This window comes from Macaca mulatta, chromosome 4 (assembly GCF_049350105.2).
Source record: "Macaca mulatta isolate MMU2019108-1 chromosome 4, T2T-MMU8v2.0, whole genome shotgun sequence".
NCBI classification, from domain to species: Eukaryota; Metazoa; Chordata; class Mammalia; order Primates; family Cercopithecidae; genus Macaca; species Macaca mulatta.
In genome coordinates, this window is record NC_133409.1 from 20,249,914 (window position 1) to 20,277,890 (window position 27,977).

The 27,977-nt window shown below is 35.6% G+C and overlaps 1 protein-coding gene across 1 annotated transcript in view; it reads right to left on the bottom strand.

Annotated features, from left to right (window-relative positions):
* LOC144340642 (uncharacterized) overlaps nt 1–27,977 on the bottom strand; it is a 260,636-nt gene that overhangs the window by 223,059 nt on the left and 9,600 nt on the right. The window contains exon 2 of the mRNA XM_078001066.1: nt 11,033–11,102. Within this exon, the coding sequence (XP_077857192.1) occupies nt 11,033–11,050 (18 nt within the window). The 5' untranslated portion in view covers nt 11,051–11,102. The remainder of the gene's footprint in view (nt 1–11,032; nt 11,103–27,977) is intronic.

A 27,977-nucleotide genomic window follows, 5' to 3' on the forward strand; every position in this document is an offset into this window, starting at 1 on the left:
AACTAGATCCAGAATGTAAGGATGTTAAAAGATACATGTAAGAATATTTTTGTTTTATAGGTAGTTTAATCTCAAAAGGTCTCACTTGGTCACAGCATTATGAAGTAATCAGTGTTATTTCAAGGGCACTATGAACATTTCTGAATATGTTATATTGCAGAAGAAAAAAGACGTACCTAACCAATTCTCCAACTGTGAAAAATTCATGTAGTTCTCAGTTTTTCCGTACTTTTCTGGATGTTACCTAAATTATTTGTTATACTAAAATTATTTCAATGTATTTGTTTAAAATATGCTGTGGTATTTTACTTAAAACTATAGCATTTATGGAATATGTTTGGGATTTATTTGATAAAGAAAATTTACCCTGTAGTCTTTAAATGTCATACTTTTTATGAATTTTGCTAAGGATATATTCAAATTTGTATAAGGAACCAGGGACCTCCTGGGAAGAAAGGGAGATCAAATTGGCCTCCCCTTTCCCACAAATTCAAGGCAACTAAACTGTAGTTAGAGCCGGTCTCTCCCAAAGCCAGTATCTGGCAAGAGTAGCTGACCTCAAAGTGGGAAAGATATGCTAAGGCACAAAGCAGATGAATTATGGCTTGAAGTCTCTCAGGACGGACACCAAAAGCTTTCTCAAATGCATCACCCTGGAAGAAAGCAATTTTTAAAGAGGAGAGCTTAAGAGGAAAGGCAATTTTTTTTTTTTTTTTTTAAGAGCTGCAGCTTGGGGAACTCAGTTCAGTTTTGACATTAGCTGAAAGTATAGCACTAGTTTTCAAAAGATGGTCTCACCTAGTACTTTACGGGAACACTGAAACCCAGAAGTGCACTGTATCAGTTATGTTGGCAGCAAACTGACTGTCAGGTTTCCATCCAACCTCCCTTCCTTGGATATAACACGCAGTGGCACAAACTTTACCCCAGCAGAGGCAGCAGCACCTGTCAACGGAGCTGCTGAGCTACATCCTTCTGAAGCAACCAGCTTGAGGTATGATTGGGACGTTCTTCTGATCAAGGGGTCAAGTATTCTCAAGGCCAAGCATTGAGTTCAGGGGAGGTGTGAATGTGATTGATCCTTCAGATAGGAGAAAGTCCAGTATGAATCTGGGGGTTTTTAAGATATGGACATTGGGAAATCAGGTTGAGAAGATACAAGGACGGGATACTAGACTTTCTGCTAAAATGTAGAATATTGCATGTGTTACAGTTTGGAAGCCCTATTGTTTATAAATTGAACCATTATTTACTTTAATGTTCATAACAACCTGATTATGTGACACTATTATCCCCACTTTACAGCAGGAAGAAACAAAAGTATGAGAGTTTTGCTAATATGCCTAAGGCTGCACAAGCAGCAGCAAGCACACAGCTTAGGACTTAAATTTAGATTTATCTGACTTAATGTCTCCTCAGTTTTCAGAACCACAGGGTAAAGAATGTATATTCTATTATAACCATATTTTAAATATTGAAATGCAGACTTTGGTAAGTAGAGTGGCTTGTCTCAGAGCTCAAACCTTAGCAAGTAGCAAAGCCAAGACAAAAACACAGGTTTTCCCATGATTGACACTACATTTCATTGGCTCTTTAAGTCATTTCTTAAATTATTTTCCTGATTACTTATTAACAAAGAAACTTAGAATGTATTGCATACTTGTTTAGTATGATTTTCCCCCACAGTCTTAGATTTTTGAAATCCAAATTTCCTAAGAGTAAACACTAGGACACTGTTTACTGTCAGATATGCTTCACCAAGTATAAGTTTTAGGTGAAAGAAAAATAAAAGCTTTTGTCTAACAGTAGACCTCCATGTTTGCACTGAAGTTCAGTTTTGCTGGTTGCTGAAAGTGCAACTTTATCACATAGTCATTATTGTTTTCTTATGTTCTTGAACCACAGAAAGAGAATCATTAATCTAGTGGGGCTTGTGACAATTTATCTTCAAAGACTTCAAGTAGTGTAGAGTTTATCAAAAGATTAATAAACCTGGAGTGCAATTTTGGTTGAATTAGCAAACTGTCCAAAGTAACTGATTTGGCTTAATACAAATCCTTATTTATGAAAGTATAAATTTAACAAAAAATAAGAAAACTGGCAAAATGCCTCAGACTTTGAAATGTTTACAAGCTTAGGTCTTTGAGAATATAAAATTAATACCTATGGTTAAAATACCTTTAATCATGAGAGTTTTAAGGATTAAAAAGAATACTAATTAATTTTAAGCTCAAAGCTTAATATGGTACTTAAAGCATATATTTTCTTTATTTCATTTTCCTGAATAATTAGTTTTAACAATTAATACCAAGTATTTTCATCAATTTTTACAAGAGAAAAGAAATCAAATATGAAGGAATTTGTTAGGACATTTTTTTCTATGTTTATGATGTGTAGGTCTCGGTTAAAAATTGTTCATCTTAAGTATCAACATCTATTTTTTAATCACTTTGCCAATTGCAATTTGTGATAAATTAATTTCTAGAATATGACTTTATTTCATACCCTGAATGGCAGCCAAGCTTTTAGATAAGGTCAAATCATGTTATTCTAATCAAAATTTTGCAGCATCTAAACAATGATATCTAATTTGCTTTGACAACATAAGACCTCAAAGTCACAGCAGCATAGCCAGTTTAAGCATATCAACTAATATACCCTTTTCCTTTCAGCAAACATTAAACTAAGACCTACTATGAGACAGGTATTGTAGTTGGCACTTATGGTACTAAAAACAAATAAGATTTTTTTTTTTTTTTTTTTTTGAGACGGAGTCTCGCTCTGCCACCCAGGCTGGAGTGCAGTGGCCGGATCTCAGCTCACTGCAAGCTCCGCCTCCCGGGTTCACGCCATTCTCCTGCCTCAGCCTCCCAAGTAGCTGGGACTACAGGCGCCCGCCACCTCGCCCGGCTAGTTTTTTGTATTTTTTAGTAGAGACGGGGTTTCACCGTGTCAGCCAGGATGGTCTCAATCTCCTGACCTCGTGATCCGCCCGTCTCGGCCTCCCAAAGTGCTGGGATTACAGGCTTGAGCCACCGCGCCCGGCCACAAATAAGATTAAGTCCTGTCTTCACAAGGCATATTGTCTAGTGAGAAGGCATAAATATGAAAAAACAATTACAAAATGATATAGAAGTACAGTGATATAGTAAAATACAAAGTGCTGTGTAATCATGCAGAAGAGATGGTGTATTAGTCTGTTTTTGCACTGCTATGATGAACTACCTGAGACTGGGTAATATATAAACAAAAGATATTTAATAGACTCACAGTTCTGCATGACTAGGGAGGCCTTGGGAAGCTTATAATCATAGCAGAAGGCAAAGGGGAAGCAAGGCATGTCTTACATGGCAGCAGGAGAGAGAGTGAGAGAAAGGGGTAGTGCCACACTTTTAAACCATTAGATCTTGTGAGAATTCACTCACTATCACAGGAACAGCATGGGAGAAACCAACTCCATAATCTAATCACCTCCCACCAGGTTCCTTTCTCAACAAATGGGTATTATAATTCCAATGAGATTTGAATGGCGACACAGAGCCAAACCATATCATCCCACTCTTTGCCCCTTCCAAATCTCATGTCCTTCTCACATTTCAAAACACAATAATGTCTTCCCAATAGCCCTCCAAAATCTTGACTCATACCGGCATTAACTCAAAAGTCCAAAGTCCAAAGTTTCATCTGAGACAAGGCAAGTTATTTCTCCCTATGAGCCTGCAAAATCAAAATCAAGTTAGTTACTTCCAAGATACAATGAGGTAAAGTATTGGGTAAATGTTCCCATTCCAAATGGGAGAAATTGACCAAAACAAAGGGGCTACAGGCCCCATGCAAGTCTGAAACCCAAAAGGGCAGTAATTAAATCTTAAAGCTCTAAAGTAATCTCCTTTGACTCCATGTCTTATACCCAGGGCACACTGATGGAAGAGGTGGGTTCCCAAGGCCTTGGGCAGCTCCACCCCTGTAACTTTGCACAGTAGAGCCCCCATGGCTGCTGTCATGGCCTGGTGTTGAGTACCTGTGGCTTTTCCAAGTGCATGGTGCAAGCTGTCGGTTGAGCTACCATTTTGGGGTCTGGAGGATAGTGGCCCTCTTCTCACAACTCCAATAGGCAGTGCCCCAGTGAGAACTCTGTATGGAGGCTCCAACCCCACATTTCCCCTCTGCATTGCCCTAGTAGAGGTTCTCCATGAGAGCTCTGTCCCTGCAGCAAACTTCTGCCTGGACATCCAGCCATTTCTATACGTCCTCTGAAATCTATGCAAAGGTTCCCAAACCTGAATTTTTGCTCTCTGCATACACTCAGGCCCAACATCACGTGGAAGTTGTCCAAACTTGGAGCTTGCACCCTCTGAAACAATGGCCTGAGATGTATGTTGGCCCCTTTTAGCCATGGCCTGGACACAAGGCACCCAGTCTCAAGACTGCTCAAAGTAGCAAGACCCTGGGCCCTGCCCAAGAAAGCATCTTTCCGTCCTAGGCCTCTGGGCCTGTGATGGGAGTGACTGCCATTAAGATATCTGAAACGCTCTGGAGACATTTTGTCCCCATTGTCTTGGAGATTAACATTTGGCTCCTGGTTACTTAGGCAAATTTCTGCAGCCAGCTTGAATTTCTCCCCAGAAAATGGGTTTTTATTTTCTACAACATGCTCAGGTTGCAAATTTTCCATACTTTTATGCTTTTCTTCCCTTTTAAACATAAACTCCCATTTCAGTCCGTCTCTTTGTGAATGTATATGACTGTACGCTCAGAAAAAGTCAGATAACCCCTTGAACACTTTGCTGCTCAGAAACTTATTTTGCCAGATACCCTACATCATCTCTCTCAATCTCAAAGTTTCACAGATTTCTCAGGCGAGGGCAAAATACTGCCAGTCTCTTTGCTAAACGGTAGCAAGAGTGACCTTTACTCTGGTTCCTGATAAGTTCCTCATCTCCATCTGAGACCACCTCAGCCTGGACTTTATTGTTCATATCACTATCAGCATTTTGGTCAAAACCATTCAACAAGTCTCTAAGAAGTACCAAACTTTCCCACATCATCCTTTCTTCTCCTGAGCCCTCCCGATTATTTAAAGCTCTGCCTGTTTCCCAGTTCCAAAGTTGCTTCCACGTTTTCAGGTATCTTTAAAGGAGTACACCACTATCCCAGTACCAATTTTCTGTGTTAGTCCATTTTCAACTGCTATAAAGAACTACAGGAGACTGGGTAATTTATAAACAAAAGGGGTTTAATTGACTCATAGTTCTGTATGGCTGGGGAGGCCTCAGAAAACTTACAATCATGGCTGAAGGCAAAGGAGAAGCAAGGCATGTCTTACATGGTGATAGGAGAGAGAATGGGAGAAAGGGGAAGTGCTACACTTTTAAAGCATCAGATCTCATGATAATTCACTCGCTATCATGAGAACAACATGAAGGAAACTGTCCCTATGATTCAATCACCTCCCACTGGGTCCCTCCCTTGGCAAATGGAGATTGGAGCTCAAGATAAGATTTGAGTGGGGACACAAAGCCAAAGTATATCAGAAGGCTATCTAAATCTAGTCTCCCAAGAGCTGTCAGAGAAGAGGAGGTGTCGACTACCTAGCTTATTCACAAAGAAAGAAGAGGTAACAACACTACATTCAGAGGTAAGTTCATTCTAGACAGAGGATGCATTCGTTTGTTTTGCATCACTATAAAGGAATACCTGTGACTGAGTAATTTATAAAGCAAAGAGGTTTGATTGGCTCACAGTTCTGTAAGCAGTACAGGAATCATGGCATTGGCATCTGCTCAGCTTCTGGTAAGGGCTCAAGAAGCTTTTGATCATGGTGGAAGGCAAGTGGGGAGCCAGTGTATCACATGGCAAGAAAGGGTGCGAGAGAGAAGGGGGAGGTCTTGTACTCTTTTAAACAACCAGATCTCACATATTCTGATTGATAACTCACTCATCACCAAGAGGAGGGCACCAAGCCATTCACAAGGCATCTGTCTCCATGATCTAATATCTCCCACTAGGCCCCACCTCCAACACTGGGGATCACATTCCAACATGAGATTCAGAGGGGACAAATATCCAAACTACATCATAGAAGATGACATGAGCAATCCTATAGATGTCAAATATGGAAGTATGTATGAGTGCTGAGATGCTGTGGCCAAAATTAGTCAAGGAAATAAACATAAACTTCAATCCAGGAAGCAGCTGGAATTGTGGTGGTTGAATTGGCAGACAGTAAATCAAGGCATAAATTTGTGCTAAGGAACTGAAAATTTGTCTATGGGAGGCATTAGCTTTTTTTCTTTTAATCACTCAGGAACTCTGGGAAGAATGGTTTAAGAGTAACAGGACTGTGAGCAGTGGGATGACCATGAAGATTGTCTCAGTCCAAATGAAGTTCTTGTTTGGGGCAGTGATAGCAAGGTGAAGAGGATTTGATAGATTTTGAAGGTACTTCAGAGGATAGCTCAACAGCATTTAGAGTTGGAATTTATAAGAACGGGGAAAAGGGGCTACAGTTTGGAATTATTATCTTGCTTTGTTTAATTTGTGTATCTTTTTTTACCCTGATTTTATCACTACACATTGTATACATGTATCAAAATATCACATGTATACTATAAATATGTACAATCATTATGTATCAATAAAAATAAAAATAATTTATGTATTTTTATTGAGGTATATTATACTTAGTAAAATACTGAGATTTTAAGAATAATATTTAATAAGTTTTAAAAAACATACATATCTGTGTAACCCACATCCTAATCAAGAAATAGTACATCTCCAGTTCCTCAGAAAGTCCCCTTCTATCCCTTTTCTGCCAATCTCTCACCTCCTGTATGGAGCCACAGTTTTGATTTCTATCTCCTTGGGTTAGTTTGGTTTATTCTTAAATGTTTTCATGTGTGTCTAGCTGCTTTTTCTCAGCATGCTTTTGAGACTAATTCCTGTTGCTGAGTGTTCAAGTAGTTCATTTCTTTTTGTTGCTGAGTAGAATTCTACTGTATAAGTATACTACAATTTGTTATCAATTTTTCTGTTGATGAGTATTTATGTTACTTACATATTTTTGTTGCTATTTGCTCTGAGACTTTCTCTTTTATTCATGGATATTTAGAAGTGTGTTTTTTAGTCTTCAAGTCTTCAGAGATTTTCCTGTTAAGTTTACCATATTTATTTCTAGTGTGATTCCATTGTATTCAGAGAATACAATGATATCATTCCTTTTAAATTTGTTGAGCTTTGGTTTATGGGCCAATATTGTCTATCTCAGTATCTATTCCATGAGTACTTGAAAAAGTATATTTTCTGTTGATGTTTAGTGGAGTATTCTATAACTGTTGATTGGACCTTTTGGTCAATCATTTTGAGTTCTTCTATGGCCTTGTTAATTTTCTGTTCAGTTGTTCTATCAGTTGGTAAGAGGGGGAAATGACATCTCCAACTATGATTATGGATTTCTCTATCTTTTTGGTTCTATTACTTTTAATCGTTTTTATAATTTTTTAATTGTAGTAAATATCTATCAATTTTTGCTTAATATATTTTGTACCTTTGTTGTTTGGCACAAATACATTTAAGATTGCCTTGTCTTGATAAATTTACTTTTTTCATTATATAAAATCCCTTCCTGACCATAGTAAATGTATTTGCTCTGAAGTTTCTTTATTTGATATCAATATAGCTACTCTTGCTTTTTTGATTAATATTTTATATATATACAAGAAACTATATATTATATATGCATATATAATACATATTTCAATTCTATATTTAACTTATCTATGTCATTATATTTGAAGTGAATTTCTTATACACAGCATATAGTTCATTATGTTTTTAAATTTTATCAATTTATGTCTTTATACACTTAATGTAATTGCTGATATCTTAGGATTTAATTGTACCATTTTATTTTTGTTTTGTTTTGTTTGTTCCACCTCCCTATGGGTTTGTCATTTGATCTGCTTTTTAATAAATCTCCTTGTATAGGCCTTTTCTGATATCATCCAATAGAGAGAGGTGCCTTGTTACTCCTGGGTGGCGACAGAAGTCTAGGCTTCACATGTGGTCTCTACTGCCCAGCTGGGCTCAGGAATATACAGGTGGTAGTTCACTACTGGCCAACAGAGATGAATTCTCAGCTCCCTACTTGGTCTTCTCTGAAGTAACCACAACAGTGGTTTTGGAGTGTCTCAGTACAACCCTGTGATGGTGGAAGTCTAAGGTCTCATATGGTTTTTGCTTTCATGAAGGAGGGGAACAAATTATGTTTTAATATTAGACTAAAAGTTGTATACAAAGCTACACTGCCCCTTTCTGGTCCTTTGATTAAAGAGAGCAGGTTTGACAGAGCTTTTGTGGTTTCTGCCTGTTGACATTTCTGAGTTGTCAACTTATTCAACTCTATGTCTGAGATCTCTAAGACAAAAAGAAAACCCAAGGGATTAACAACTGTGTCCCTAGCCAGCCTCTCTTCCCTCTACATTTCAGAACCTTCTTGTGTTTGTTTTCTTCTCTATATTTCATGCAGGGATTTTACTTGTACTTAGTTTTATGGAAGCAGAACTATTTCATTCTTTTTTATATTTTTCATCTCTTCTGAGATGTCCACATTTGTTTACTAATTCTTTACACCTTTTCCTACATATTTATAAACCTTTTTGTAATAGTTGTTTTAAAGTCCTTGTCTGCTAGTCCCAATAACTGGATCATCTGGAGATTGAACTTGTTAATTTTATTCTTGATTGTGTATCACATTACTTGCTTCTTCGTAGTTTCTATGCTTTAAAATTTGCATTGAATATTTTATACAGGAGAACAATGGTGATGCAGGTATAGTAATATTTTGTGTTTTATTCCCCAGAGAGAGTGTGCTGATTTTTGTATCTTGCACCTAAGCTGATGAGCCAAGAGTCTAGCTCATGTGGGACTGAGCCATAACACTAGGAAGAGTGAGCTTACTTTCATTTAGCCCAACTCCTAACACCCCATGCTGCCACTGCTGCTTGACCTTAGCACTGTTTTAGGCTGCAGTCAGGGGTCTTATTGAGCCAAAGTATTATCTTCAGATGAAACAGTTCCAAACATTGAGAAATTGCATGAGGATTTCCACACGATTTCTCCTGTTCAGTCCCAACTTTACTGCCTTTTTCTCAGCAACATTGAGATAAGTTAGAGTTATAATACCAAGCAAAATATTGTCACATTTTATGATAATGTAGACTTTAATATTTGCCACCTGCTGCTGCCATCAACAATAGCTTGGATGGCCTCTTTTAGACCTGGAAAAGTGACTCTGTTTTTGGCATGCTTTCTCATCCATCTGTCAAAGACATGAAATTTGTCCCCAGTTGTGCTGTGAAGGGAGTATATGTCTGAAAATCTGTTCAGAAGACTTTTTTCAACAGAGTGAAGGTCCTCTGGGGATTTTACATATTAATAATTAATGGTTTATTTTACTTTTTTATTTTATTCATTCTTTATATACATATATAATAAACTCTATAATAAACATATATATATATATGTGTCAGTATGTCTATGGGACAAGTTTTACAAGATTCTCTTGTAAAAATTGAAAATGCTTTGTATTTGTTGGGATAATAGTTATTTAAGAAAATTAGATTTAAAAAATATGTGCATTATGTGTGTGTTATATGTATTAGAATATACATATTAATTTCCTTGTTAGGAGCCAGTTTTGAGCCAAAATGTTGAATTTGAAGTTCCTGAGTCTTCCAGGTAGAAGAAAACACCTCACACAAGTGCCATCCCAATGTGAAGCCAAGTACAGGTATGAGAAGCGGTGAAAGAGTTCCTTTGGAGAGCTGGAAACAAGGCTATGAGTTAGTGGATATTTTTAAATGTATTTTTTTCTTAATGGGAGGTGCTCCATAATATTGCCAAAATTACTACACCACAAATAAAACTTGTATTTTAAAAAAGGATGAGTTTGTGTCCTTTGTAGGGACATGGATGCAGCTGGAAACCATCATTCTTAGCAAACTATCACAAGAACAGAAAACCAAACACCACATGTTCTCACTCATAGGTGGGAACTGAACAATGAGATCACTTGGGCTCGGGAAGGGGAACATCACACACTGGGGCCTATCATGGGGAGGGGGGAGGGGGGAGGGATTGCATTGGGAGTTATACCTGATGTAAATGATGAGTTGATGGGTGCTGACGAGTTGATGGGTGCAGCACACCAACATGGCACAAGTATACATATGTAACAAACCTGCACGTTATGCACATGTACCCTAGAACTTAAAGTATAATAATAATAATAATAATAAATCTACTACATCTATTTCAAAACACTACAAACTTTATCTTCTTGAAGAATCTCTCCTTTACACTTTTCACCAGTTGTTTCCTCTTGTCTAGTGCTAATAACTCTATAAGTTCCCTAGATGTCTTACTGACTTTCTCCTTTAGTGACCAGATTGCAACAGTTTCCTCTTCTACTCTCTCTCTCTTTAGCATTTTAAAAATCTCATCCCTTTCTGGTTATTTTCCATAATCCTTATTTCTCATTCTCAAATCAAAAAATGTTCTCAATTTTTTCATCTAGAAAAGAAACAAATGAGTTTCCCCTTCAGGTCATGACTAAGTTTCTATCAGACCAACTCTTAAGTACATAAAAACAATGAACACTGGATAAAATACATAAAACAACTACCTGTATGCACTGAAGAATATAAGGAGATTAACATTTAGAAGAAGGGAAGAGCAAAGGGGAAGTTTTCTATATTTTTAGATCTTTTTTTTTTTTTTTACAGCTTTTCACCAGAGGACAGATTAAATCAGGTTGGCCACAACAGAGTGTAGGAACTTTGATATAAAAACTTATATTTTACTAGCACAGAGAGCTTGAAGACAGATTGCATTGCAAATGTAGATACTAGAAGTTGAGATATGAATCTGAAAAATGAGAGGTCAAGGAAGGAGGAGTCCAAATTCTGTACATAAGCTCCGCCTCACTCTCTTAACTACCTGTGTGCAGGGGGAAAAAAAGTGAACTTACATTTGACCTTCTGTTCATTGCAGATGGCAGGGGCAGTTTCCAATTTTAGCTCTTCCAAATTAATTGCCTGCTTAAGAGAAAAAAAAAGAAGCTATTATTCTTTGGCAGAACACGACAGAATGTAGACGCTAAAATGCATCATTCATGGTATACAAGATACAATCAAAAATTACTCAAAAATACAAGAAACTGGAAATCATAAATGATCCTCAAAAAAAAAAAAATTAATGAAGACCAATGCCAAATGACCCTGATGTTGACACTAGCAGATAAGAATTTTAAGGTGACCATTATAACCACGCTCAATGGGATGAGAAAAAAATGGATTTTTTTTTTGTGGTGAGCAAAACAGACAATACATCTCAGAAATGAAAACGGAACTATGAAAATGCAAATTTAAAAACTGACAGAAAATACCAGAGATTTTTTTTTAAGTCATTCAGCAGACTTAATAGCAGAATGAAGATACTAGAGGAAAAAGTGAACTAGAAAAATCAATTGACAGAAATTATGTAACATTTAAAGTAAAAATAAATATTGAAAAAAATTTAATAGACCATTGGAGATGTGTGGAACAATATTAACAATATTAACAATTTTAAGTGTTGTATTTTGGTACTGAGCCCTAGGATCACTTTTCTTTTCTTAATACAGTTTCCTGAACCATATCATCAGTCTGCATAACTTTAATTGTTGTTTATCCGCTGACAATTTTCAAACTATGATATTTATAATTTCAAAGGAAAATATGTTTGGCTTATAAATTCTAAATTGAGTGTACTTGTCTTTACTAGAAATATAGGCCGGGCGCGGTGGCTCAAGCCTGTAATCCCAGCACTTTGGGAGGCCGAGGCGGGCAGATCACAAGGTCAGGAGATCGAGACCACAGTGAAACCCCGTCTCTACTAAAAATACAAAAAATTAGCCGGGCGCGGTGGCGGGCACCTGTAGTCCCAGCTACTCAGGAGGCTGAGGCAGGAGAATGGCGGGAACCCGGGAGGCGGAGCTTGCAGTGAGCCGAGATCGCGCCACTGCACTCCAGCCTGGGCAACAGCGTGAGACTCTGTCTCAAAAAAAAAAAAAAAAAAAAAAAAAAAAAAAAGAAATATACACACACACACACAAACACACGTGTGCATGAACACATACATGGAACTCAGGCAAAAACACAAATGAACAAGCAAAACAAGAATTAAAAACAAATTAAAATTAAAATAACCAAAGACCTAGGGGTTGCAATAGAAAACTGCTATAAATGCCATTATGGAAGAGTATACAGGTATCAGCATTTCTTAGAAGAGTAGATTTATTACAAAAAGTGACTTGAAGAGAGTAAAGTAGATCTAAATGTCCAGATTTTCCTAACAAAACTAAGCAGAAAGAAAAGAAATCGGAGAAATAAATATAATGTACCAAAGTTATAGTAAGCACAATTAGTGTTATTATTACAGCAAGTTTTTAGAGAATTACAATTTTTACTTTATTGAAAAGCTAAAAGATCCCTTAAAGCAAAACTTAAAAGAAGATACAGAATTAACAAATCACTAAAATTGAGACACCATATAAACCATCTAGTACAATGCAGGATTGAAAAACAAAGGCATTTAAAAATCAGAAAGGATAAAGAGACTACAGAATTTTACATTGTATTTATATGTAACTGGTTTGAATCTCCTTTGTAAAGGCAAAGACATGAGACTGTTAAATTATAGGAGGCTGTTTTTTTGGGCAAAACTCCTACACTAGGCCCCAACGGACCAGACTCAAAAAGGCGTTACCTATACTCACCAAAGTGAAACTGAATTTTCATCTGTCCTTCAAAGGAATTAGCAGAGAGAGCAATAACAGCCTAATTTCCGAACAGGGCAGTTTCCATCTTTGATTAGCATAGTAAAGTGTCCTTTAAAAAATATTTTTTAAATTTCAAAATAGTTTTATATTTATAGAAAAATTAAGAAGATTGTATGGAGTTCCCATATACCCCCACATTCAGTTTCCCCACTAACAACATTTTGTAGTATATTTGTCACAATGAACTAATTTTAAAAATTGCTGATACAAAATATTTGTTCTAAGGCAAGGGTGATATCTTGTTACAATCATAAAATGTGTAATGATTGAGTGTATTTAGGATATCCATCACTTTGATTATTGATCTCTGTGTTGCGAACATTTCAAGTTCTCTCTTCTAGCTACTTTGAAGTATATAATACATAACCATATATAATATATTGTTGTTTACTGTACTTTTCTTACTCTGCTATCGAATGTTAGAGCTTACTCCTTCTACCTAATTGTACATTTGTACACATTGACCAACCTCTCTTAATCTCTCTTTTACCTTTCCCAGTCTCTGGCAACAATCATTTTACTCTCTACTTCCATAATATGAGTCTTTTTAGCTACCACGTATGAGTGGGAACATGCAATATTTGTCTCTCTGTGCCATTATGTTATTTCACTTACATAGTGACCTCCAGCTCCATTCCGGTTGCTGCAAATGACAGATTTTATTAATTTTTGATGGCTAAATAATATTCTATTATTGTACACGCACACACATATATATGTGAGATATATTATATATAGGTGAGATATCTATCTATATCTAAATAACTCTCTCTCTCTATATATATATCTGTGAGCTATATATATCTCTATAGCCCTATCTTTTTCTCTCTCTCTTTATATATATATAGATCTATATATCTGTGAGCTATGTAGATCTATAGAGAGCTATATATGTAGATATATAGGTAGCTATATAGACATAGATTTAGACATATATAGATGTATACCTATATATAGATATATAAAGATATATCTATATATCTGAGATATATATCTAGATATAGCTCACATGTGTATGATATATATATATATCTCTCTCACATTTCTTTATCCATGCATCCACTGATAGAGGTTGATTCCATATGTTTGCTATTGTGAAGAGTGCTGCAATAAACATGGGGGTGCAGGTATTTTTTGAGATACTGATTTACTTTCCTTTTGATACATGACCAATAATGAGATTACTGGATCATAGATACAATAATAGTTGGAAATTTGAACATCTCACCTCCAACAGATTATCTAGACAAAAAAAAAAAAAAAAAATCGCCAAAGAAACTTTGGATCTAAACTACATTTTAGACCAAGTGGGCCTAACAGATGTTTATAGAACATTTTATTCAACAGCTGCAAATATACATTCTTCTCACCAGCACATGAAACATTCTGCAAGATAGATCATATGTTGGGTCACAAAACAAGTCTCAACAAATTTTCAAAAATAAAAGTCATAGCAAGTGTTTTCTCAGACCACAATGGAATAAAACTAGAAATCAAAACCAAGAGTAACTTTGGAAACTGGGCAAATACATGGAAATTAAGGAACATGCTCCTGAATGACCCATTGGATCAATAAAGAAATTAAGAAGGGAATTTTTTTTAATTCTTAAAACAAACGAAAATGAAAAAGCAGCAAACCAAAACTTATGTGAAAAAGCAAAAACAGTCCCAAGAGGGAAGTTTATAGCAATGAATGCTGACTTTAGAAAAGCACTTCTGTTTTAGTATGTAACCTGAAGTTAACCAATCACTTATCTTTCTATTTTTCTGTGTCCCTGCCTCTGCCTTTCAAAGAAAGTCAATTTGAAATGCCCAGTCTGCTTTTTGTTCTTCGTTTCTTCTTTCTTCAACCCCTTTTCTATCTATAAAACCATCCTCCTTTACTCAACTCATTGGAACACATATTTTATGGAATAAAATGTTGCCAGATTCTAAAATCACAATAAAACCAATTAATATCTTTAAATTGGTTGTTATTTTGTCTTTTGAAAAGTTAGATTTTTTAAAAAGTCCAAAATATACAACCCCAAAAACTCAGAAAGGTTAACCATATCAAGGAAGCACAAATCTGGGCAGGTGTTTTAGGCAAACAGAAATGGAAAAATAGGTCCAGATTTAATATAAAGATAAACAGAAAAATGCATTACATGAGATAAAGTCAGTTTTTTAAATGCAGTTTATTCCACAATGGGTATACGATAAATATGATCCTTTTTATGCTAACATATGAAACAAGAATGATAGAAATACAAGGGAAAATTGTCCAAAAAATAATGAGGTGCAATAGACCTGCAGAGTCCAATACAACAGCCACTACTTTTGTGTGACTATTTAATTTCTAACTGAAATTAATTAGTATTAAATACAATTAACTTCATTTACTCTTATGTCCTAGATACATTTCAATCATTACGTAGCTACATATGACTAGTGAATGCAGTGTTGGCTAGTGCCCAAAACTGTGTCCATCATTGCAGAAGTTTCTGTTGGACAACATTGCTATAAATATCTTTCTCACTCTCTGATATATCATACAGGAAAAATACAAATAGGATATAAAGGAAGTTCTTCAATTACTGTCATTAAATACATCTGGAGTACCAACTATACTGGCACTGGAGCTACAACTGTAAATAAAACAGACGTCATCCTTGCTGATTCAAAATACCAAACAAATATCTATCCTGAAACAACTAATAGATTGTCTTTTCCATTACCATAGAGCATTCACTTTAAAAGTCATGTAGTCAAATATCTTATAAAATATTAATAAAATATAAAATGTACAAAGGCTACATATGACATTTCACTTTTCTGTAATAAAAAAACTAGTGACTTGAAAATATAAAATTTTTATTAAACAACTCTAACAACAATGAAACAGATAAGTATATGACATAACACTTAGAGATTGATTATGGAAACCCTACATTAAAAAATGTCAGCTATGGACAAAGCAGTAATTAGTTTGTCAAATTCATGCACGATGAGCCAAATTCATAACAATATGTAAATTTGTTAATTTTAACCTTTAATTTATTTGAATTGGTAATATGTTAGTAATAGGGTAATATTTCACATATAAAGATAAAATAAGAATGCTTGTATTAAGTTTTATTTTCCAGGCATCGCTGTATTTATTGTGCAGAACCCAGGACCCTCTCTGTTGTTAGTACCTTGTGTTTACATATGCAAGTAGGAATAAATGCTAATATGTATTTATATTTCTTTCATTAACACACAAAGTAGCATACCATATACACTGTTTTCCCTTTGCTTTTCTTCATAACATACTCTGAATATCTTTCTGTATCATTCTATAAAGAATCTTTCTTGGGCTACATAATTTCTCATCTAGGGAAATATAAGGTAATTTATTTAACCAGTTTTCTGTTGGTGGGGACTTGAGATATTTTTCTTAATTGTTTTGAAATACTAAAAAATGCAATAGAAAATAGCATTTTACATGTGTTACTTCTTATTCTTACAGACGTATCTGTAGAAAAACACAGCATTGGGATTGCTAGATCAAAGAGAAAAATGCATTTGTACTTTAGATAAAGACTCCAAATTGCCCTCCATATTTGTTAGTTTTATTACTAATTAAAAACAAAGAAAATAAACTTATTATTTAACTTAAAATTTAAAAAAATCTAAGCAACAGAAAAAGCAGACAAAAACTCATAAAATAAGGGAATTGTTAAGTGAATTCTGTTATTAAATATAAAAAGGTGATTACCTTGTTCAATAAAACATGACACAAATAAGATGATACACTGAAATATTTTTAAATAATAGAATATATAAAACCACTTATGATTGGATTTTAATATTTCCATTAAATATATGCTATTATGGGAAAACATAAATCATCAAATTAATTCAAGCAAAAATAGAAACCTGAACAGTAAAGTCTAAAGAATTTTTTTCAATTATAAAGTGATAGAACTCTTTGAAAGGAGAAATTGCGATAGCCTTCAAAATTGAAATGTAGATGTCTATTGGTCCACTACTGAGGAATCTACTTGAAAATATACTTGCACAAGCATTCAAATATATATTTCAAATACATATCACTGCAACCTTTAAAAAAAAATTAAGGACCCTACAAATTTGTATTTGATTTAAATAAATCATTACAAATTTTAGGATATAATTTCCATGTGAGCATGGATCTTTGCTTTATTTTTAGTCATTTTTCTTCACAGTTTTATCAATACCACACAGACCAGTGCTTGCACATAGTTGTCCCTTAATTATTATTATTATTATTATTATTATTATTGGAGATGGAGTCTTGCTCTGTCATCCAGGCTGGAGTTCAGTGGCAGAATCTTGGCTCACTGCAACCTCCGCCTCCCAGGTTCAAGCAATTATCCTGTCTCAGCCTCCTCAATAGCTGGCATTACAGGCATATGCCACTGCACTCGGCTAATTTTTGTATTTTAGTAGAGACGGGGTTTCGTCATGTTGGCCAAGCTGGTCTTGAACTCCTGACCGAGGTGATCTGCCAACCTCGGCCTCCCAAAATGCTGGGATTACAAGCGTGAGCCACCATGTCCAGCCCTTAAATATTAAATGAACAAATGTGATGACATACTATACAATCATTAGAAATAATAAAGTAGGTGTTTAATAGTAAAATTTTAAAAATCAGCATATTTTATGTGATAAAGTCTGTTAACACATTTTTTCACACATTTGCTAGTTTAAAGATGATTCTAAGTATACCAGAGGCAAAAGCCATAAACAAACATTTTATTCTTCTGACTACATCAATTTGAAAAATTTCGAATAGCCAAAAAATTTTCATAAAATGTTATGAAATCAACAATAAAGTAAAAAATGCACCTAAGATTATGGATAAAAATTATTAATAGATTCAGATATCTTGAAAATCAGTAACCATTACTAAGCCAATATGCCAGTATTCAGTCTTATACATAGACAATTTAAAAGGAAAAAATACAAATGGAAAATAATTAGTGCCAAAACCTTCTCATTTCTCAATAACCAAATAAATACTACTCAATCAATTGATGCTTTAAGTTTGTGGATTTCAGCATCAGAGGCATGTTTGAATAATGGCTCTATTACCTTCAACTTAGACAAGTGTATTAAATTCTTTACTTTTACCTTTATGTTTTATTGTAAAGTGGGTGCAGTGCTACTTAGCTCACAGTGTTGTTAGTCTGTGATCAAATATTAAAAGGAATGCACTAAAGTTTCACTTTTAGCTCAATAAACCAGACTACAGTTTTTTTAGCCTTTAAAAAGCCCAATAATTCTTCAAGTAATTGAACATCATTCCTTAGCATTGCAGAACTTAGGCAAGATCAGTGAAATAGTATCTAGTTGGTTATCATGTCATTTAATTAGTATAACAGCATAAGTAATTAGAACTAGATTTGCCTTTGTTTGTTTGCAAATATATGTAAGCATCATAGAAATTATTCTGTAATTTTGTTAAAATTCTAAAGTTAACTAAAGGTTAAATTTTACGATGATTAAAAATAAAATGCTGTAACAAATAATTATTTAGATTGTATCAAAAAAAGTTTAAAATATCATAAAAAAATGCTGTTAGGTAGATTGACTTAAAAAATAATATTAAAAGGCCGGGCGTGGTGGCTCAGGCTTGTAATCCCAGCACTTTGGGAGGTCGAGACGGGCGGATCATGAGATGAGGAGATGGAGACCATCTTGGCTAACACGGTGAAACGTTGTCTCTGCTAAAAATACGAAAAATTAGCCAGGCATGGTGGCGGGCGCCCGTAGTCCCAGCTACTCAGAAGGCTGAGACAGGATAATAGCTTGAACCAGGGAGGCAGAGCTTTGAGTGAGCTGAGATCGCACCACTGCACTCCAGCCTGGGTGACAGAGCAAGACTCCGTCTCAAAACAAACAAAGAAACACAATTAAAATTATGATATTTCTAAAATATATATATTGTTATAAGGTAGCATAATAGAAAAATTAGATTTTATAATATTAAACATTTAAAATTGGTATATTAACACTCAACACTTAAAATTAAACCTTATAATTTTACTTAATTTTTAATTCTGTAATTTCACTTAGATTGTGAGTCTTCTAAGTAACAGTCTTGAATATTCTTTACATTGATGGATTGAAAGAAAAGCAAGATGTCAACTGTCATCTTAAACTTTGATAAAACACTCTAATGTGATGCACTACCATAACCATGAAGAATGAAAAATTATGCACATCTAGACACAACAATGTATGCGGAAAAGAAAAAAAATGCAGAAAATAGGAAATATCAAAATCATATGTTATGCTTACTAATCAAGTGAAACAATAGTTTTTACAAGTGTGCTTCAAGATAACTTACAATTTTGCATCTATGGTGAGTATAATTCTATTTCATTTTATTTATTTATTCATTTAATTTTTTTTTGAATTGGAGTCTCACACTGTCACCCTGGCTGGAGTGCAATGGAACGATCTCAGCTCACTGCAACCTCCGCCTCCTGGGTTCAAGCAATTCTCCCGCCTCAGCCTCCTGAGTAGCTAGGATTACAGGCGCCCAACACCACGCTCAGCTAATCTTTTGTATTTTTAGTACAAACGGAGTTTCACCATGTTAACCAGGCTTGTCTCGAACTCCTGACCTCTTGATCCGCCCTCCTTGGCCTCCCAAAGTGCTGGGATTACAGGTGTGAGCCAACGTGCCCAACCTGGTGGCTATAATTTTTAAACAAAATGGACTAAATAATTGCTTAAGGCTATCAGCAATTTCCGGTGACTGAAAGGGAGGATTTTCTCTATGAGCTTATTTATTTATTTATTTATTTATTTATTTATTTATTTATTTTGAGACGGAGTCTCCTTCTGTCCCCCAGTCTGGAGTACAGTGGTGCAACCGCTCACTGCAAGTTCCGCCTCCCAGGTTCTTGCCATTCTTCTTCCTCAGCCTCCCGAGTAGCTGAGACTACAGGCGCCCGCCATCATGCCCGGCTAATTTTTGTTGTTGTTGTTGTATTTTTTAGTAGAGGCAGGGTTTCACCGTGTTAGCCAGAATGGTCTCGATCTTCTGCCTTCGTGATCCACCCGCCTCAGCCTCCCAAAGTGCTGGGATTACAGGCGTCAGCCACTACGCCCGGCCTTTATGAGTCTGAAGAATAAACTTTCTTCCAGTTTTCTGCTCTGTATAAAAGAGGTTGGTGATACTAATAAACATTTCAATTAAAAGCGAACATCTTGACCGGGTGCTGGTTGCTCACGCCTGTAATCCCAGCATTTTGGGATGCCAAGGCAGGTGAATCACCGGAGGCCAGGAGTTCCAGACCAGCCTGACCAACATGGAGAAACCCCATCTCTACTAAAAATACAAAATTAGCTAGGTGTGGTGGTGCATGCCTGTAATCCCAGCTACTCGGGAGGCTGAGACAGGAGAATCGCTTGAACCTGGAAGGTGGAGGTTGGGGTGAGCCGAGATTGTGCCATTGCACTCCAGCCTGGGCAACAACAGTGAAACTCTGTCTCAAAGTGAACATTTTGTTATTGTTATAACTAATCACCATGGAACAATGCAGTACTTGAGACTTTTGAGAAAAATGTGTTTCTGTAAAATAAATTTTATTAATCAATATCGTGAAAATGGCCATACTGCCCAAGGTAATTTATAGATTCAATGCCATCCCCATCAAGCTACTAATGAGTTTCTTCACAGAATTGGAAAAAACTGCTTTAAAGTTCATATGGAACCAAAAAAGAGCCCGCATCTCCAAGACAATCCTAAGTCAAAAGAACAAAGCTGGAGGCATCACGCTACCTGACTTCAAACTATATTACAAGGCTACAGTCACCAAAACAGCATGGTACTGGTACCAAAACAGAGATATAGACCAATGGAACAGAACAGAGTCCTCAGAAATAATACCACACATCTACAGCCATCTGATCTTTGACAAACCTGAGAGAAACAAGAAATGGGGAAAGGATTCCCTATTTAATAAATGGTGCTGGGAAAATTGGCTAGCCATAAGTAGAAAGCTGAAACTGGATCCTTTCCTTACTCCTTATACGGAAATTAATTCAAGATGGATTAGAGATTTAATGTTAGACCTAATACCATAAAAATCCTAGAGGAAAACCTAGGTAGTACCATTCAGGACATAGGCATGGGCAAAGACTTCATGTCTAAAACACCAAAAGCAACAGCAGCAAAAGCCAAAATTGACAAATGGGATCTAATTAAACTAAAGAGCTTCTGCACAGCAAAAGAAACTACCATCAGAGTGAACAGGCAACCTACAGAATGGGAGAACATTTTTGCAATCTACTCATCTGACAAAGGGCTAATATCCAGAACCTACAAAGAACTCCAACAAATTTACAAGAAAAAAACAAACAACCCCATCAAAAAGTGGGCAAAGGATATGAACAGACATTTCTCAAAAGAAGACATTCATACAGCCAACAGATACAGGAAAAAATGCTCATCATCACTGGCCATCAGAGAAATGCAAATCAAAACCACAATGAGATACCATCTCACACCAGTTAGAATGGCGATCATTAAAAAGTCAGGAAACAACAGGTGCTGGAGAGGATGTGGAGAAATAGGAACGCTTTTACACTGTTGGTGGGATTGTAAACTAGTTCAACCATTGTGGAAAACAGTATGGCGATTCCTCAAGGATCTAGAACTAGATGTACCATATGACCCATCCATCCCATTACTGGGTATATACCCAAAGGATTATAAATTATGCTGCTATAAAGACACATGCACACGTATGTTTATTGCAGCACTATTCACAATAGCAAAGACTTGGAATCAACCCAAATGTCCATCAGTGACAGATTGGATTAAGAAAATGTGGCACATATACACCATGGAATACTATGCAGCCATCAAAAAGGATGAGTTTGTGTCCTTTGTAGGGACATGGATGCAGCTGGAAACCATCATTCTTAGCAAACTATCACAAGAACAGAAAACCAAACACCGCATGTTCTCACTCATAGGTGGGAACTGAACAATGAGATCACTTGGACTCAGGAAGGGGAACATCACACACCGGGGCCTATCATGGGGAGGGGGGAGGGGGGAGGGATTGCATTGGGAGTTATACCTGATGTAAATGACGAGTTGATGGGTGCAGCACACCAACATGGCACAAGTATACATATGTAACAAACCTGCACGTTATGCACATGTACCCTACAACTTAAAGTATAATAATAATAAATAAATTTTTTAAAAAACTTTCAATAATTAATAAAGTAAAAATTTTAAATTAGCAATGTTTATTTGAATAAAATGTCAGGATTACTCTGCATTGATAATGTTCGATTTTGGCCTCACTTGAGATTGACAGTTGATTTTAGCACCTAGCCATCTGCTATTCAACTAAAATGTATGTTTTATGCACCTCTTTTTTAACAGTTGTCAAGTAGTTAGCATAGTTCTAGCACATAGTCAATAAAGGCTATCTACTTAGTGTTACTATTATTAGAGCAAATTGAAGCAATCTCATTAGATATTTTTTAATGTTACAACAAGATTTAGTGTTGAGGAGATAATTTGAACAAAGGCCCATCTTACACCTTGATAATATAAGTACAATGTAACCTACTTTGGACAACTTGTAAATATGAATTAGAAGTTTTTAAAAGGTCACTACGTATTGGTTCAGATGTTTCTAATTCTAGAAATTTATCATCAATGGAAAAAGCCAGATAAGTTGGCAAAAATAAATGCACATGAAAGTTGATATTAACATGGCTTTTAATAGGAAAAATTGAATACAAAGTAGATATCAAAATATAGGTTAAATAAATCAAGGTATCCATATAATCATGTAGTGGGTTTCTGTTTAAAATGAGCATTTGGAAAGTATATTTGTTGATATGAAACTGTTGCAGTATATGTTGTTAAGTGGAAAACCAGTTAAATTTCCATATACATTGCTACTTTGTATGTAACAGACAATGAAACAATAACACTTCATAATGTTTTCTAAGCACCAATAAAAAGGAGGTCGCTGAATATTGCATTACTAAATATCCTTCTCTCCTAGCTGATAGGAATGACTGTAGCTTCTTTACAGCTTTAGACACACCAGGTTTTTTCATCATTCTAGATAAGATTGGTAAATATACCTGATTATAGAATTAAACTGCTTCCTCACAGCATACAATGCACAGCAAATCCCCGTTTCCTTGAAACCCTTCACAATCACTTTGCCCAAATGCTAAAATAAATCCTTTGTAATACACTTTAATTGAGACACCCTCTTGTTCTCCATCGTGTGTGTTCTCCCTTGTTGCAATGAGTAATAAACTCAACTTTATAAAGCTACAGGTATGTCCCTGGTGGTCTTTGCTGTAGCACAATGAAAATGTATCTATTATATTATATGTGTATTATATAATATAATATTACAAAAGATAACATTATATATTAACATTTAATTTTAAAGTGTTTATAAAAGTGTAATTGGTATTTTGGATTTAATTCATTTTTTCTTATATAAATAACATTGATTTTTTTAATTAAAAAATATAATATATATTTTGGAATTTCTGTAAAATTGTTGAGGACAATAATTCACCATGGTATTGTGAACCCACAGGAAAATTTTCTTTTAAACATCAATACTTTGCAGAGCTGTGTTTTTTGTGTTTTTTAAGAACTCTGTGAATCATATTACTCACGGTACCTCCTTGTATTTCAGTTTACACTAGCAAATGGTGTAGTTGCCATAATCTTGTCTACTAATATCACGACAAGTTTTATCATATTTACTTATTTATTTTTAAGTTTCTATTTGGTGCCTAGTAATTATACATATTTATGTGCTATAATGTGATATATCAATGCATGTACACACAGTATAAAAAATCAAATCAGGATAATTATCATATTCATCATTTTAAACATTTATCATTTATTTGTGGTGTCAACATTCAAAAATCTCTTCTCATTATCTTACAATATACAATACATTATTATTTAGAATAACCCATATTTTCCTGTGCTTCTACTTCTTAAATTATGTAAAAATAATTTTATTTTGCCTTTTCTTGCAAACGGTCTTAAATAAACTTGGTCAGAAAATTGATTATAAATAAAATAAATACTTCTATTTGGTTGAGAGTTTTAAAATGGTACTATTTATTAAAGTACACATTGGTCACACAAAAGTTATTTCAAAATTATCCACTGATTTTTTTTTTTAAATGTGGAAGTCAAACAAGGAAAACTTACCAAAATAAGCAAGCAATAACAGACCTGATTAGTTCAATAATCAAGACATATGCATGTACAGACACAAATGCCCACATTTATTTATTCATAACTTTTAATATTTCAAAATTGACAAAATTGAATATACTTATCAAGTACAACATATAGTCTTAAGTATATATACATTGTGGAATGATTCAATCTACCTAATTAACAAATGTATTACCTAACATAGTTATCATTTTTGTGGTGAGAATACTTACTATCTACTCTTTTTGCATTTTTCAAGAATATAACATATTGCCATTAATTATAGTCCCCATGCTATATACAGCAGAATTGGTCAAGATAAATTCTGATGATGAACTGTATTTTCAGAAATTTCTATTATTTTAAGCATGTAAGGTATTTATCTTTTTGGAAAAAAAAAGAGGTTATTTTTACTCTTCAAGATTAGCAAGATATAGTTATCAGTAGTTATGCAGTAAACTAAATAAATATTTAAAATTTTAAAAATAATCTAATTCTCATCTCTATTTCCCTCACTGAGAATATTAGGATTCTAGTTTAACGTGTGATACCTTTTAAAGTGGAATAATGTTGAGATATGACTCTGAGATTTAAAAAACAAACCAAAGGTTTCCTCCTCCATTTAAGACCTATTGTCTTACATCATTTTATTTAATTGTTTTATTAGAACTCAGAACTCAGTGAAACAGTGACTTGCAAGAACTATGGAGCCAGATTACTCTATATGAATTCTCTACTTTCAAATCATATGATCTTGGACATGTTACTCTCTGTGCTTCAGTTTTCTCACCTATTAATTGGAAATGAAAAGAGTAATGAGGACTTGTTACACATTTTAAGTAAGTGAATATCTCTAAAGCAGTAGCATATGGAAGCTCTGTGCTTATAAAGGTCAAGTTGGGATTTTAATTTTTACCTTTTACATGAAAACAGGAGAAGAAAAAAGATTTGAAAACATAAATATATATCCAACAAATATAAATTAAATATAAAGTTTTGTTATAATTTAAGTCAACAGTCCCTTCAAAACGTAATACAAATTTACTTTAACATTATGCAACTAAATTCCTGATGAAAAATAATTAATTAAATTAAAATGTAGTTGATAAAAATTATTTCTTGTTAACTGGGTCATAAAACTTTTCATTTTTTCTGTAAAATATTTATTTTCTCGTGTGTGTGTGTGTGTGTGTGTGTTTCTTAACAGACCAACCCAACATTTTCTCATAAAAATAAACTATTTATATAATTTTGCTGGTTTGAACTTTATTATTGCTAATTTTGCCATATTATATCTTTGTGTTATCTGTGATAAAACCTATGTAAGCAGGATACACTTCACTGCTATTAGTAGTATAAAAGTTCAGTAACATAAGTATTAAGTAGTGTGCACTAAATAGTTAACATCTATAATTAAAAATAAAATGTACAACTTTTAAGTCTCTGATCTTGCTAGAGGTGATTTATAATCTGACTTTTCTACCTTCTGTCAAATTGAACATAATATTTAGAGTGGAGCTGTAGAATGCTGTTAGTAAATGAATTCTCATTTATCACATGATAAACATTATGCACCTATGTACCACCAACTCTATGAATCATTACTAGAAATTTCCATAGGTCAAACCCACCTTTCTTTAAGCCTTTAAAATTATATTATTATATGAAACATATGCTGTAAAACACTCCTGTTAAATCTCAGATACAGGACAGAGCCTGTATAAAGAAAAAATCCATTCTGTTACACAGGAATTTAAGTTATGGTACTATTAAGGTGACTTAGGTTTATGTATCTTTTGAAATCACTGTGAAAAATTACAGAGGACTTTATAAACTTTTACTTTTAGTCAATTTTCCATAAGATCATTTCTTCAAAGTATACTAATATATATAACATCACAATACTTTTTTAAAGGATATGAAAATGCTTCTAGATTTTGATGGGTAATATATCAGGCTTGCATGTTACTCAGATACTATTAACCAAGACAAGACGATGCAGAGTAAGATGGCTTAATGGAAGCCTTCACAGATCATCCTCCCCACAGGAACACCAAATTGAATAACTATCCACACAAAGAAGCTCCCACATAAGAACCAAAATCAGGTGAGTGATCACAGTACCTGCTTGTAACTTCATATCATTGAAAGAGGCGCTGAGGCATATAGAAAAGACAGTCTTGAATCATTGACATCATTGCCTCCCCCATTCCCTAGCAGTGGCTGCAGGGCACAGAGAGAGAATCTGTGTGCTTGGGTGAGGAAGAGCACAGCGATTGTGGGACTTTGCATGGGAACCTAGTGCTGCCCTATCACAGTGGAAAGCAATACAGGGTACAACTCAACCGGCACCCATGAAGGGAGCATTTAGACCAGACCTAGCCAGAAGGGAATCACCCATTGCAAGGATTGAAATTTGAGTTCTGGCAAGCCCTGCCACCTCAGGCTAAAGTCCTCTGGGGTACTAAATAAACTTGAAAGACAATCTGATCTACAAGGCGTGCAGTTCCTGGGCAAGTTCTGGTGCTGTGCTGGGCTCAGAGCCAGAGAACTTGGGATGCACACCGACTAGTGAGATATCAGCTATGGCAGCCAAAAGAGCGCTTGCCCCATTGCTCCCCTAACCTGGAGAAGTTCAGCTTGCAGCTCTGGGAGAGACTCCTTCCCTCTGCTTGAGGAGAGAGAGGGAAGAGTAAAGAGGACTTTGTCTTGCAACTTGGATACCATCTTAGCCACAGTAGGAAAGGGCAATAAGCAAAGTCTGGAGGCTTCCATTTTAAGCCCTAGCTTCCAGATGACATTTCCAGACACATGCTCGGCCAAAAGGGAACCCACTGCACTGAAGCAAAGGACCTAGTCCTGACAGTATTCATCACATGCTGATTAAAGAGACATTGGGCCCTGAGTAAGCAGCAGTGGTATCCAGACAGGACTCACTGCAGGCCCTGGGTGAGATTCAGAGATGTGCTGACTTCTGGTGTGACCCAGCACATTCCCAGCTGTGGTGGCTATAAGAAAAAGAGAGGGAAGACTAAAGGAGACTTTGTTTTGCAGCTTAGATACCAGCACAGCCGCAGTGGGGTAAAGAACCAAGTGGGCTCTTGGGTGTCCCAATTCCAGGCCCTGGCTTTTGGATGGCATTTTGAATCTGCCTGCACTAGAGGGGATCCAACTGCCCTGATGGAAGAGTCCCAGGCCTAGAAGCATTCACCACAAGCTGACTGAAGAGCCCCGGGGCCTTGAGTGGACATTGGTGATAGCCAGGTAGTACTTGCCACAGCCCTGGGATGGTGGTGGTCACAGAGAGAGACTCCTCTAGTTGTGAAAAGGGGAGGGAAGAGTGAGAAGAACCTTATCTTGTGGCTTGGATGCTAATTCAGCCACTGTAGAATACAGCAACATGTAGATTCCTAACACCTCTGATTCTAGTCCCTGGCTACCAGATAGCATCTCTGGAAACACGCAGTACTTGTGGGGAAACTCGATACCCTGAAGAAAAGGACACAAGCCTGGTGGCTTTGCCACCTCCTGACTGTAGAGCCCTAGGGCCTTGAGTTAACATAAGCAGTAGCCAGGCGGTAGTTACCAGGGGCCATGGATGAGATCCAGTGTTATGCTGGCTTCAGGTCTGACCTAGTGCAGTCCTAGTGGGAGTGGCCACAGGTGTGCTTGTGTCACTGCTTCCCCACCTCCAGACACCTCAGTACAGAGAGAGAGGGGCTCTGTTTGGGAGAAAGTAAGGGATGAGAACAAGAGTCTATCTGGGAATCTACAGAATTCCTCTATATCTTATCTAAGACCAAACAGGTGCTACCTCTGTGAGTCTTCAAGCACAGCATTGCT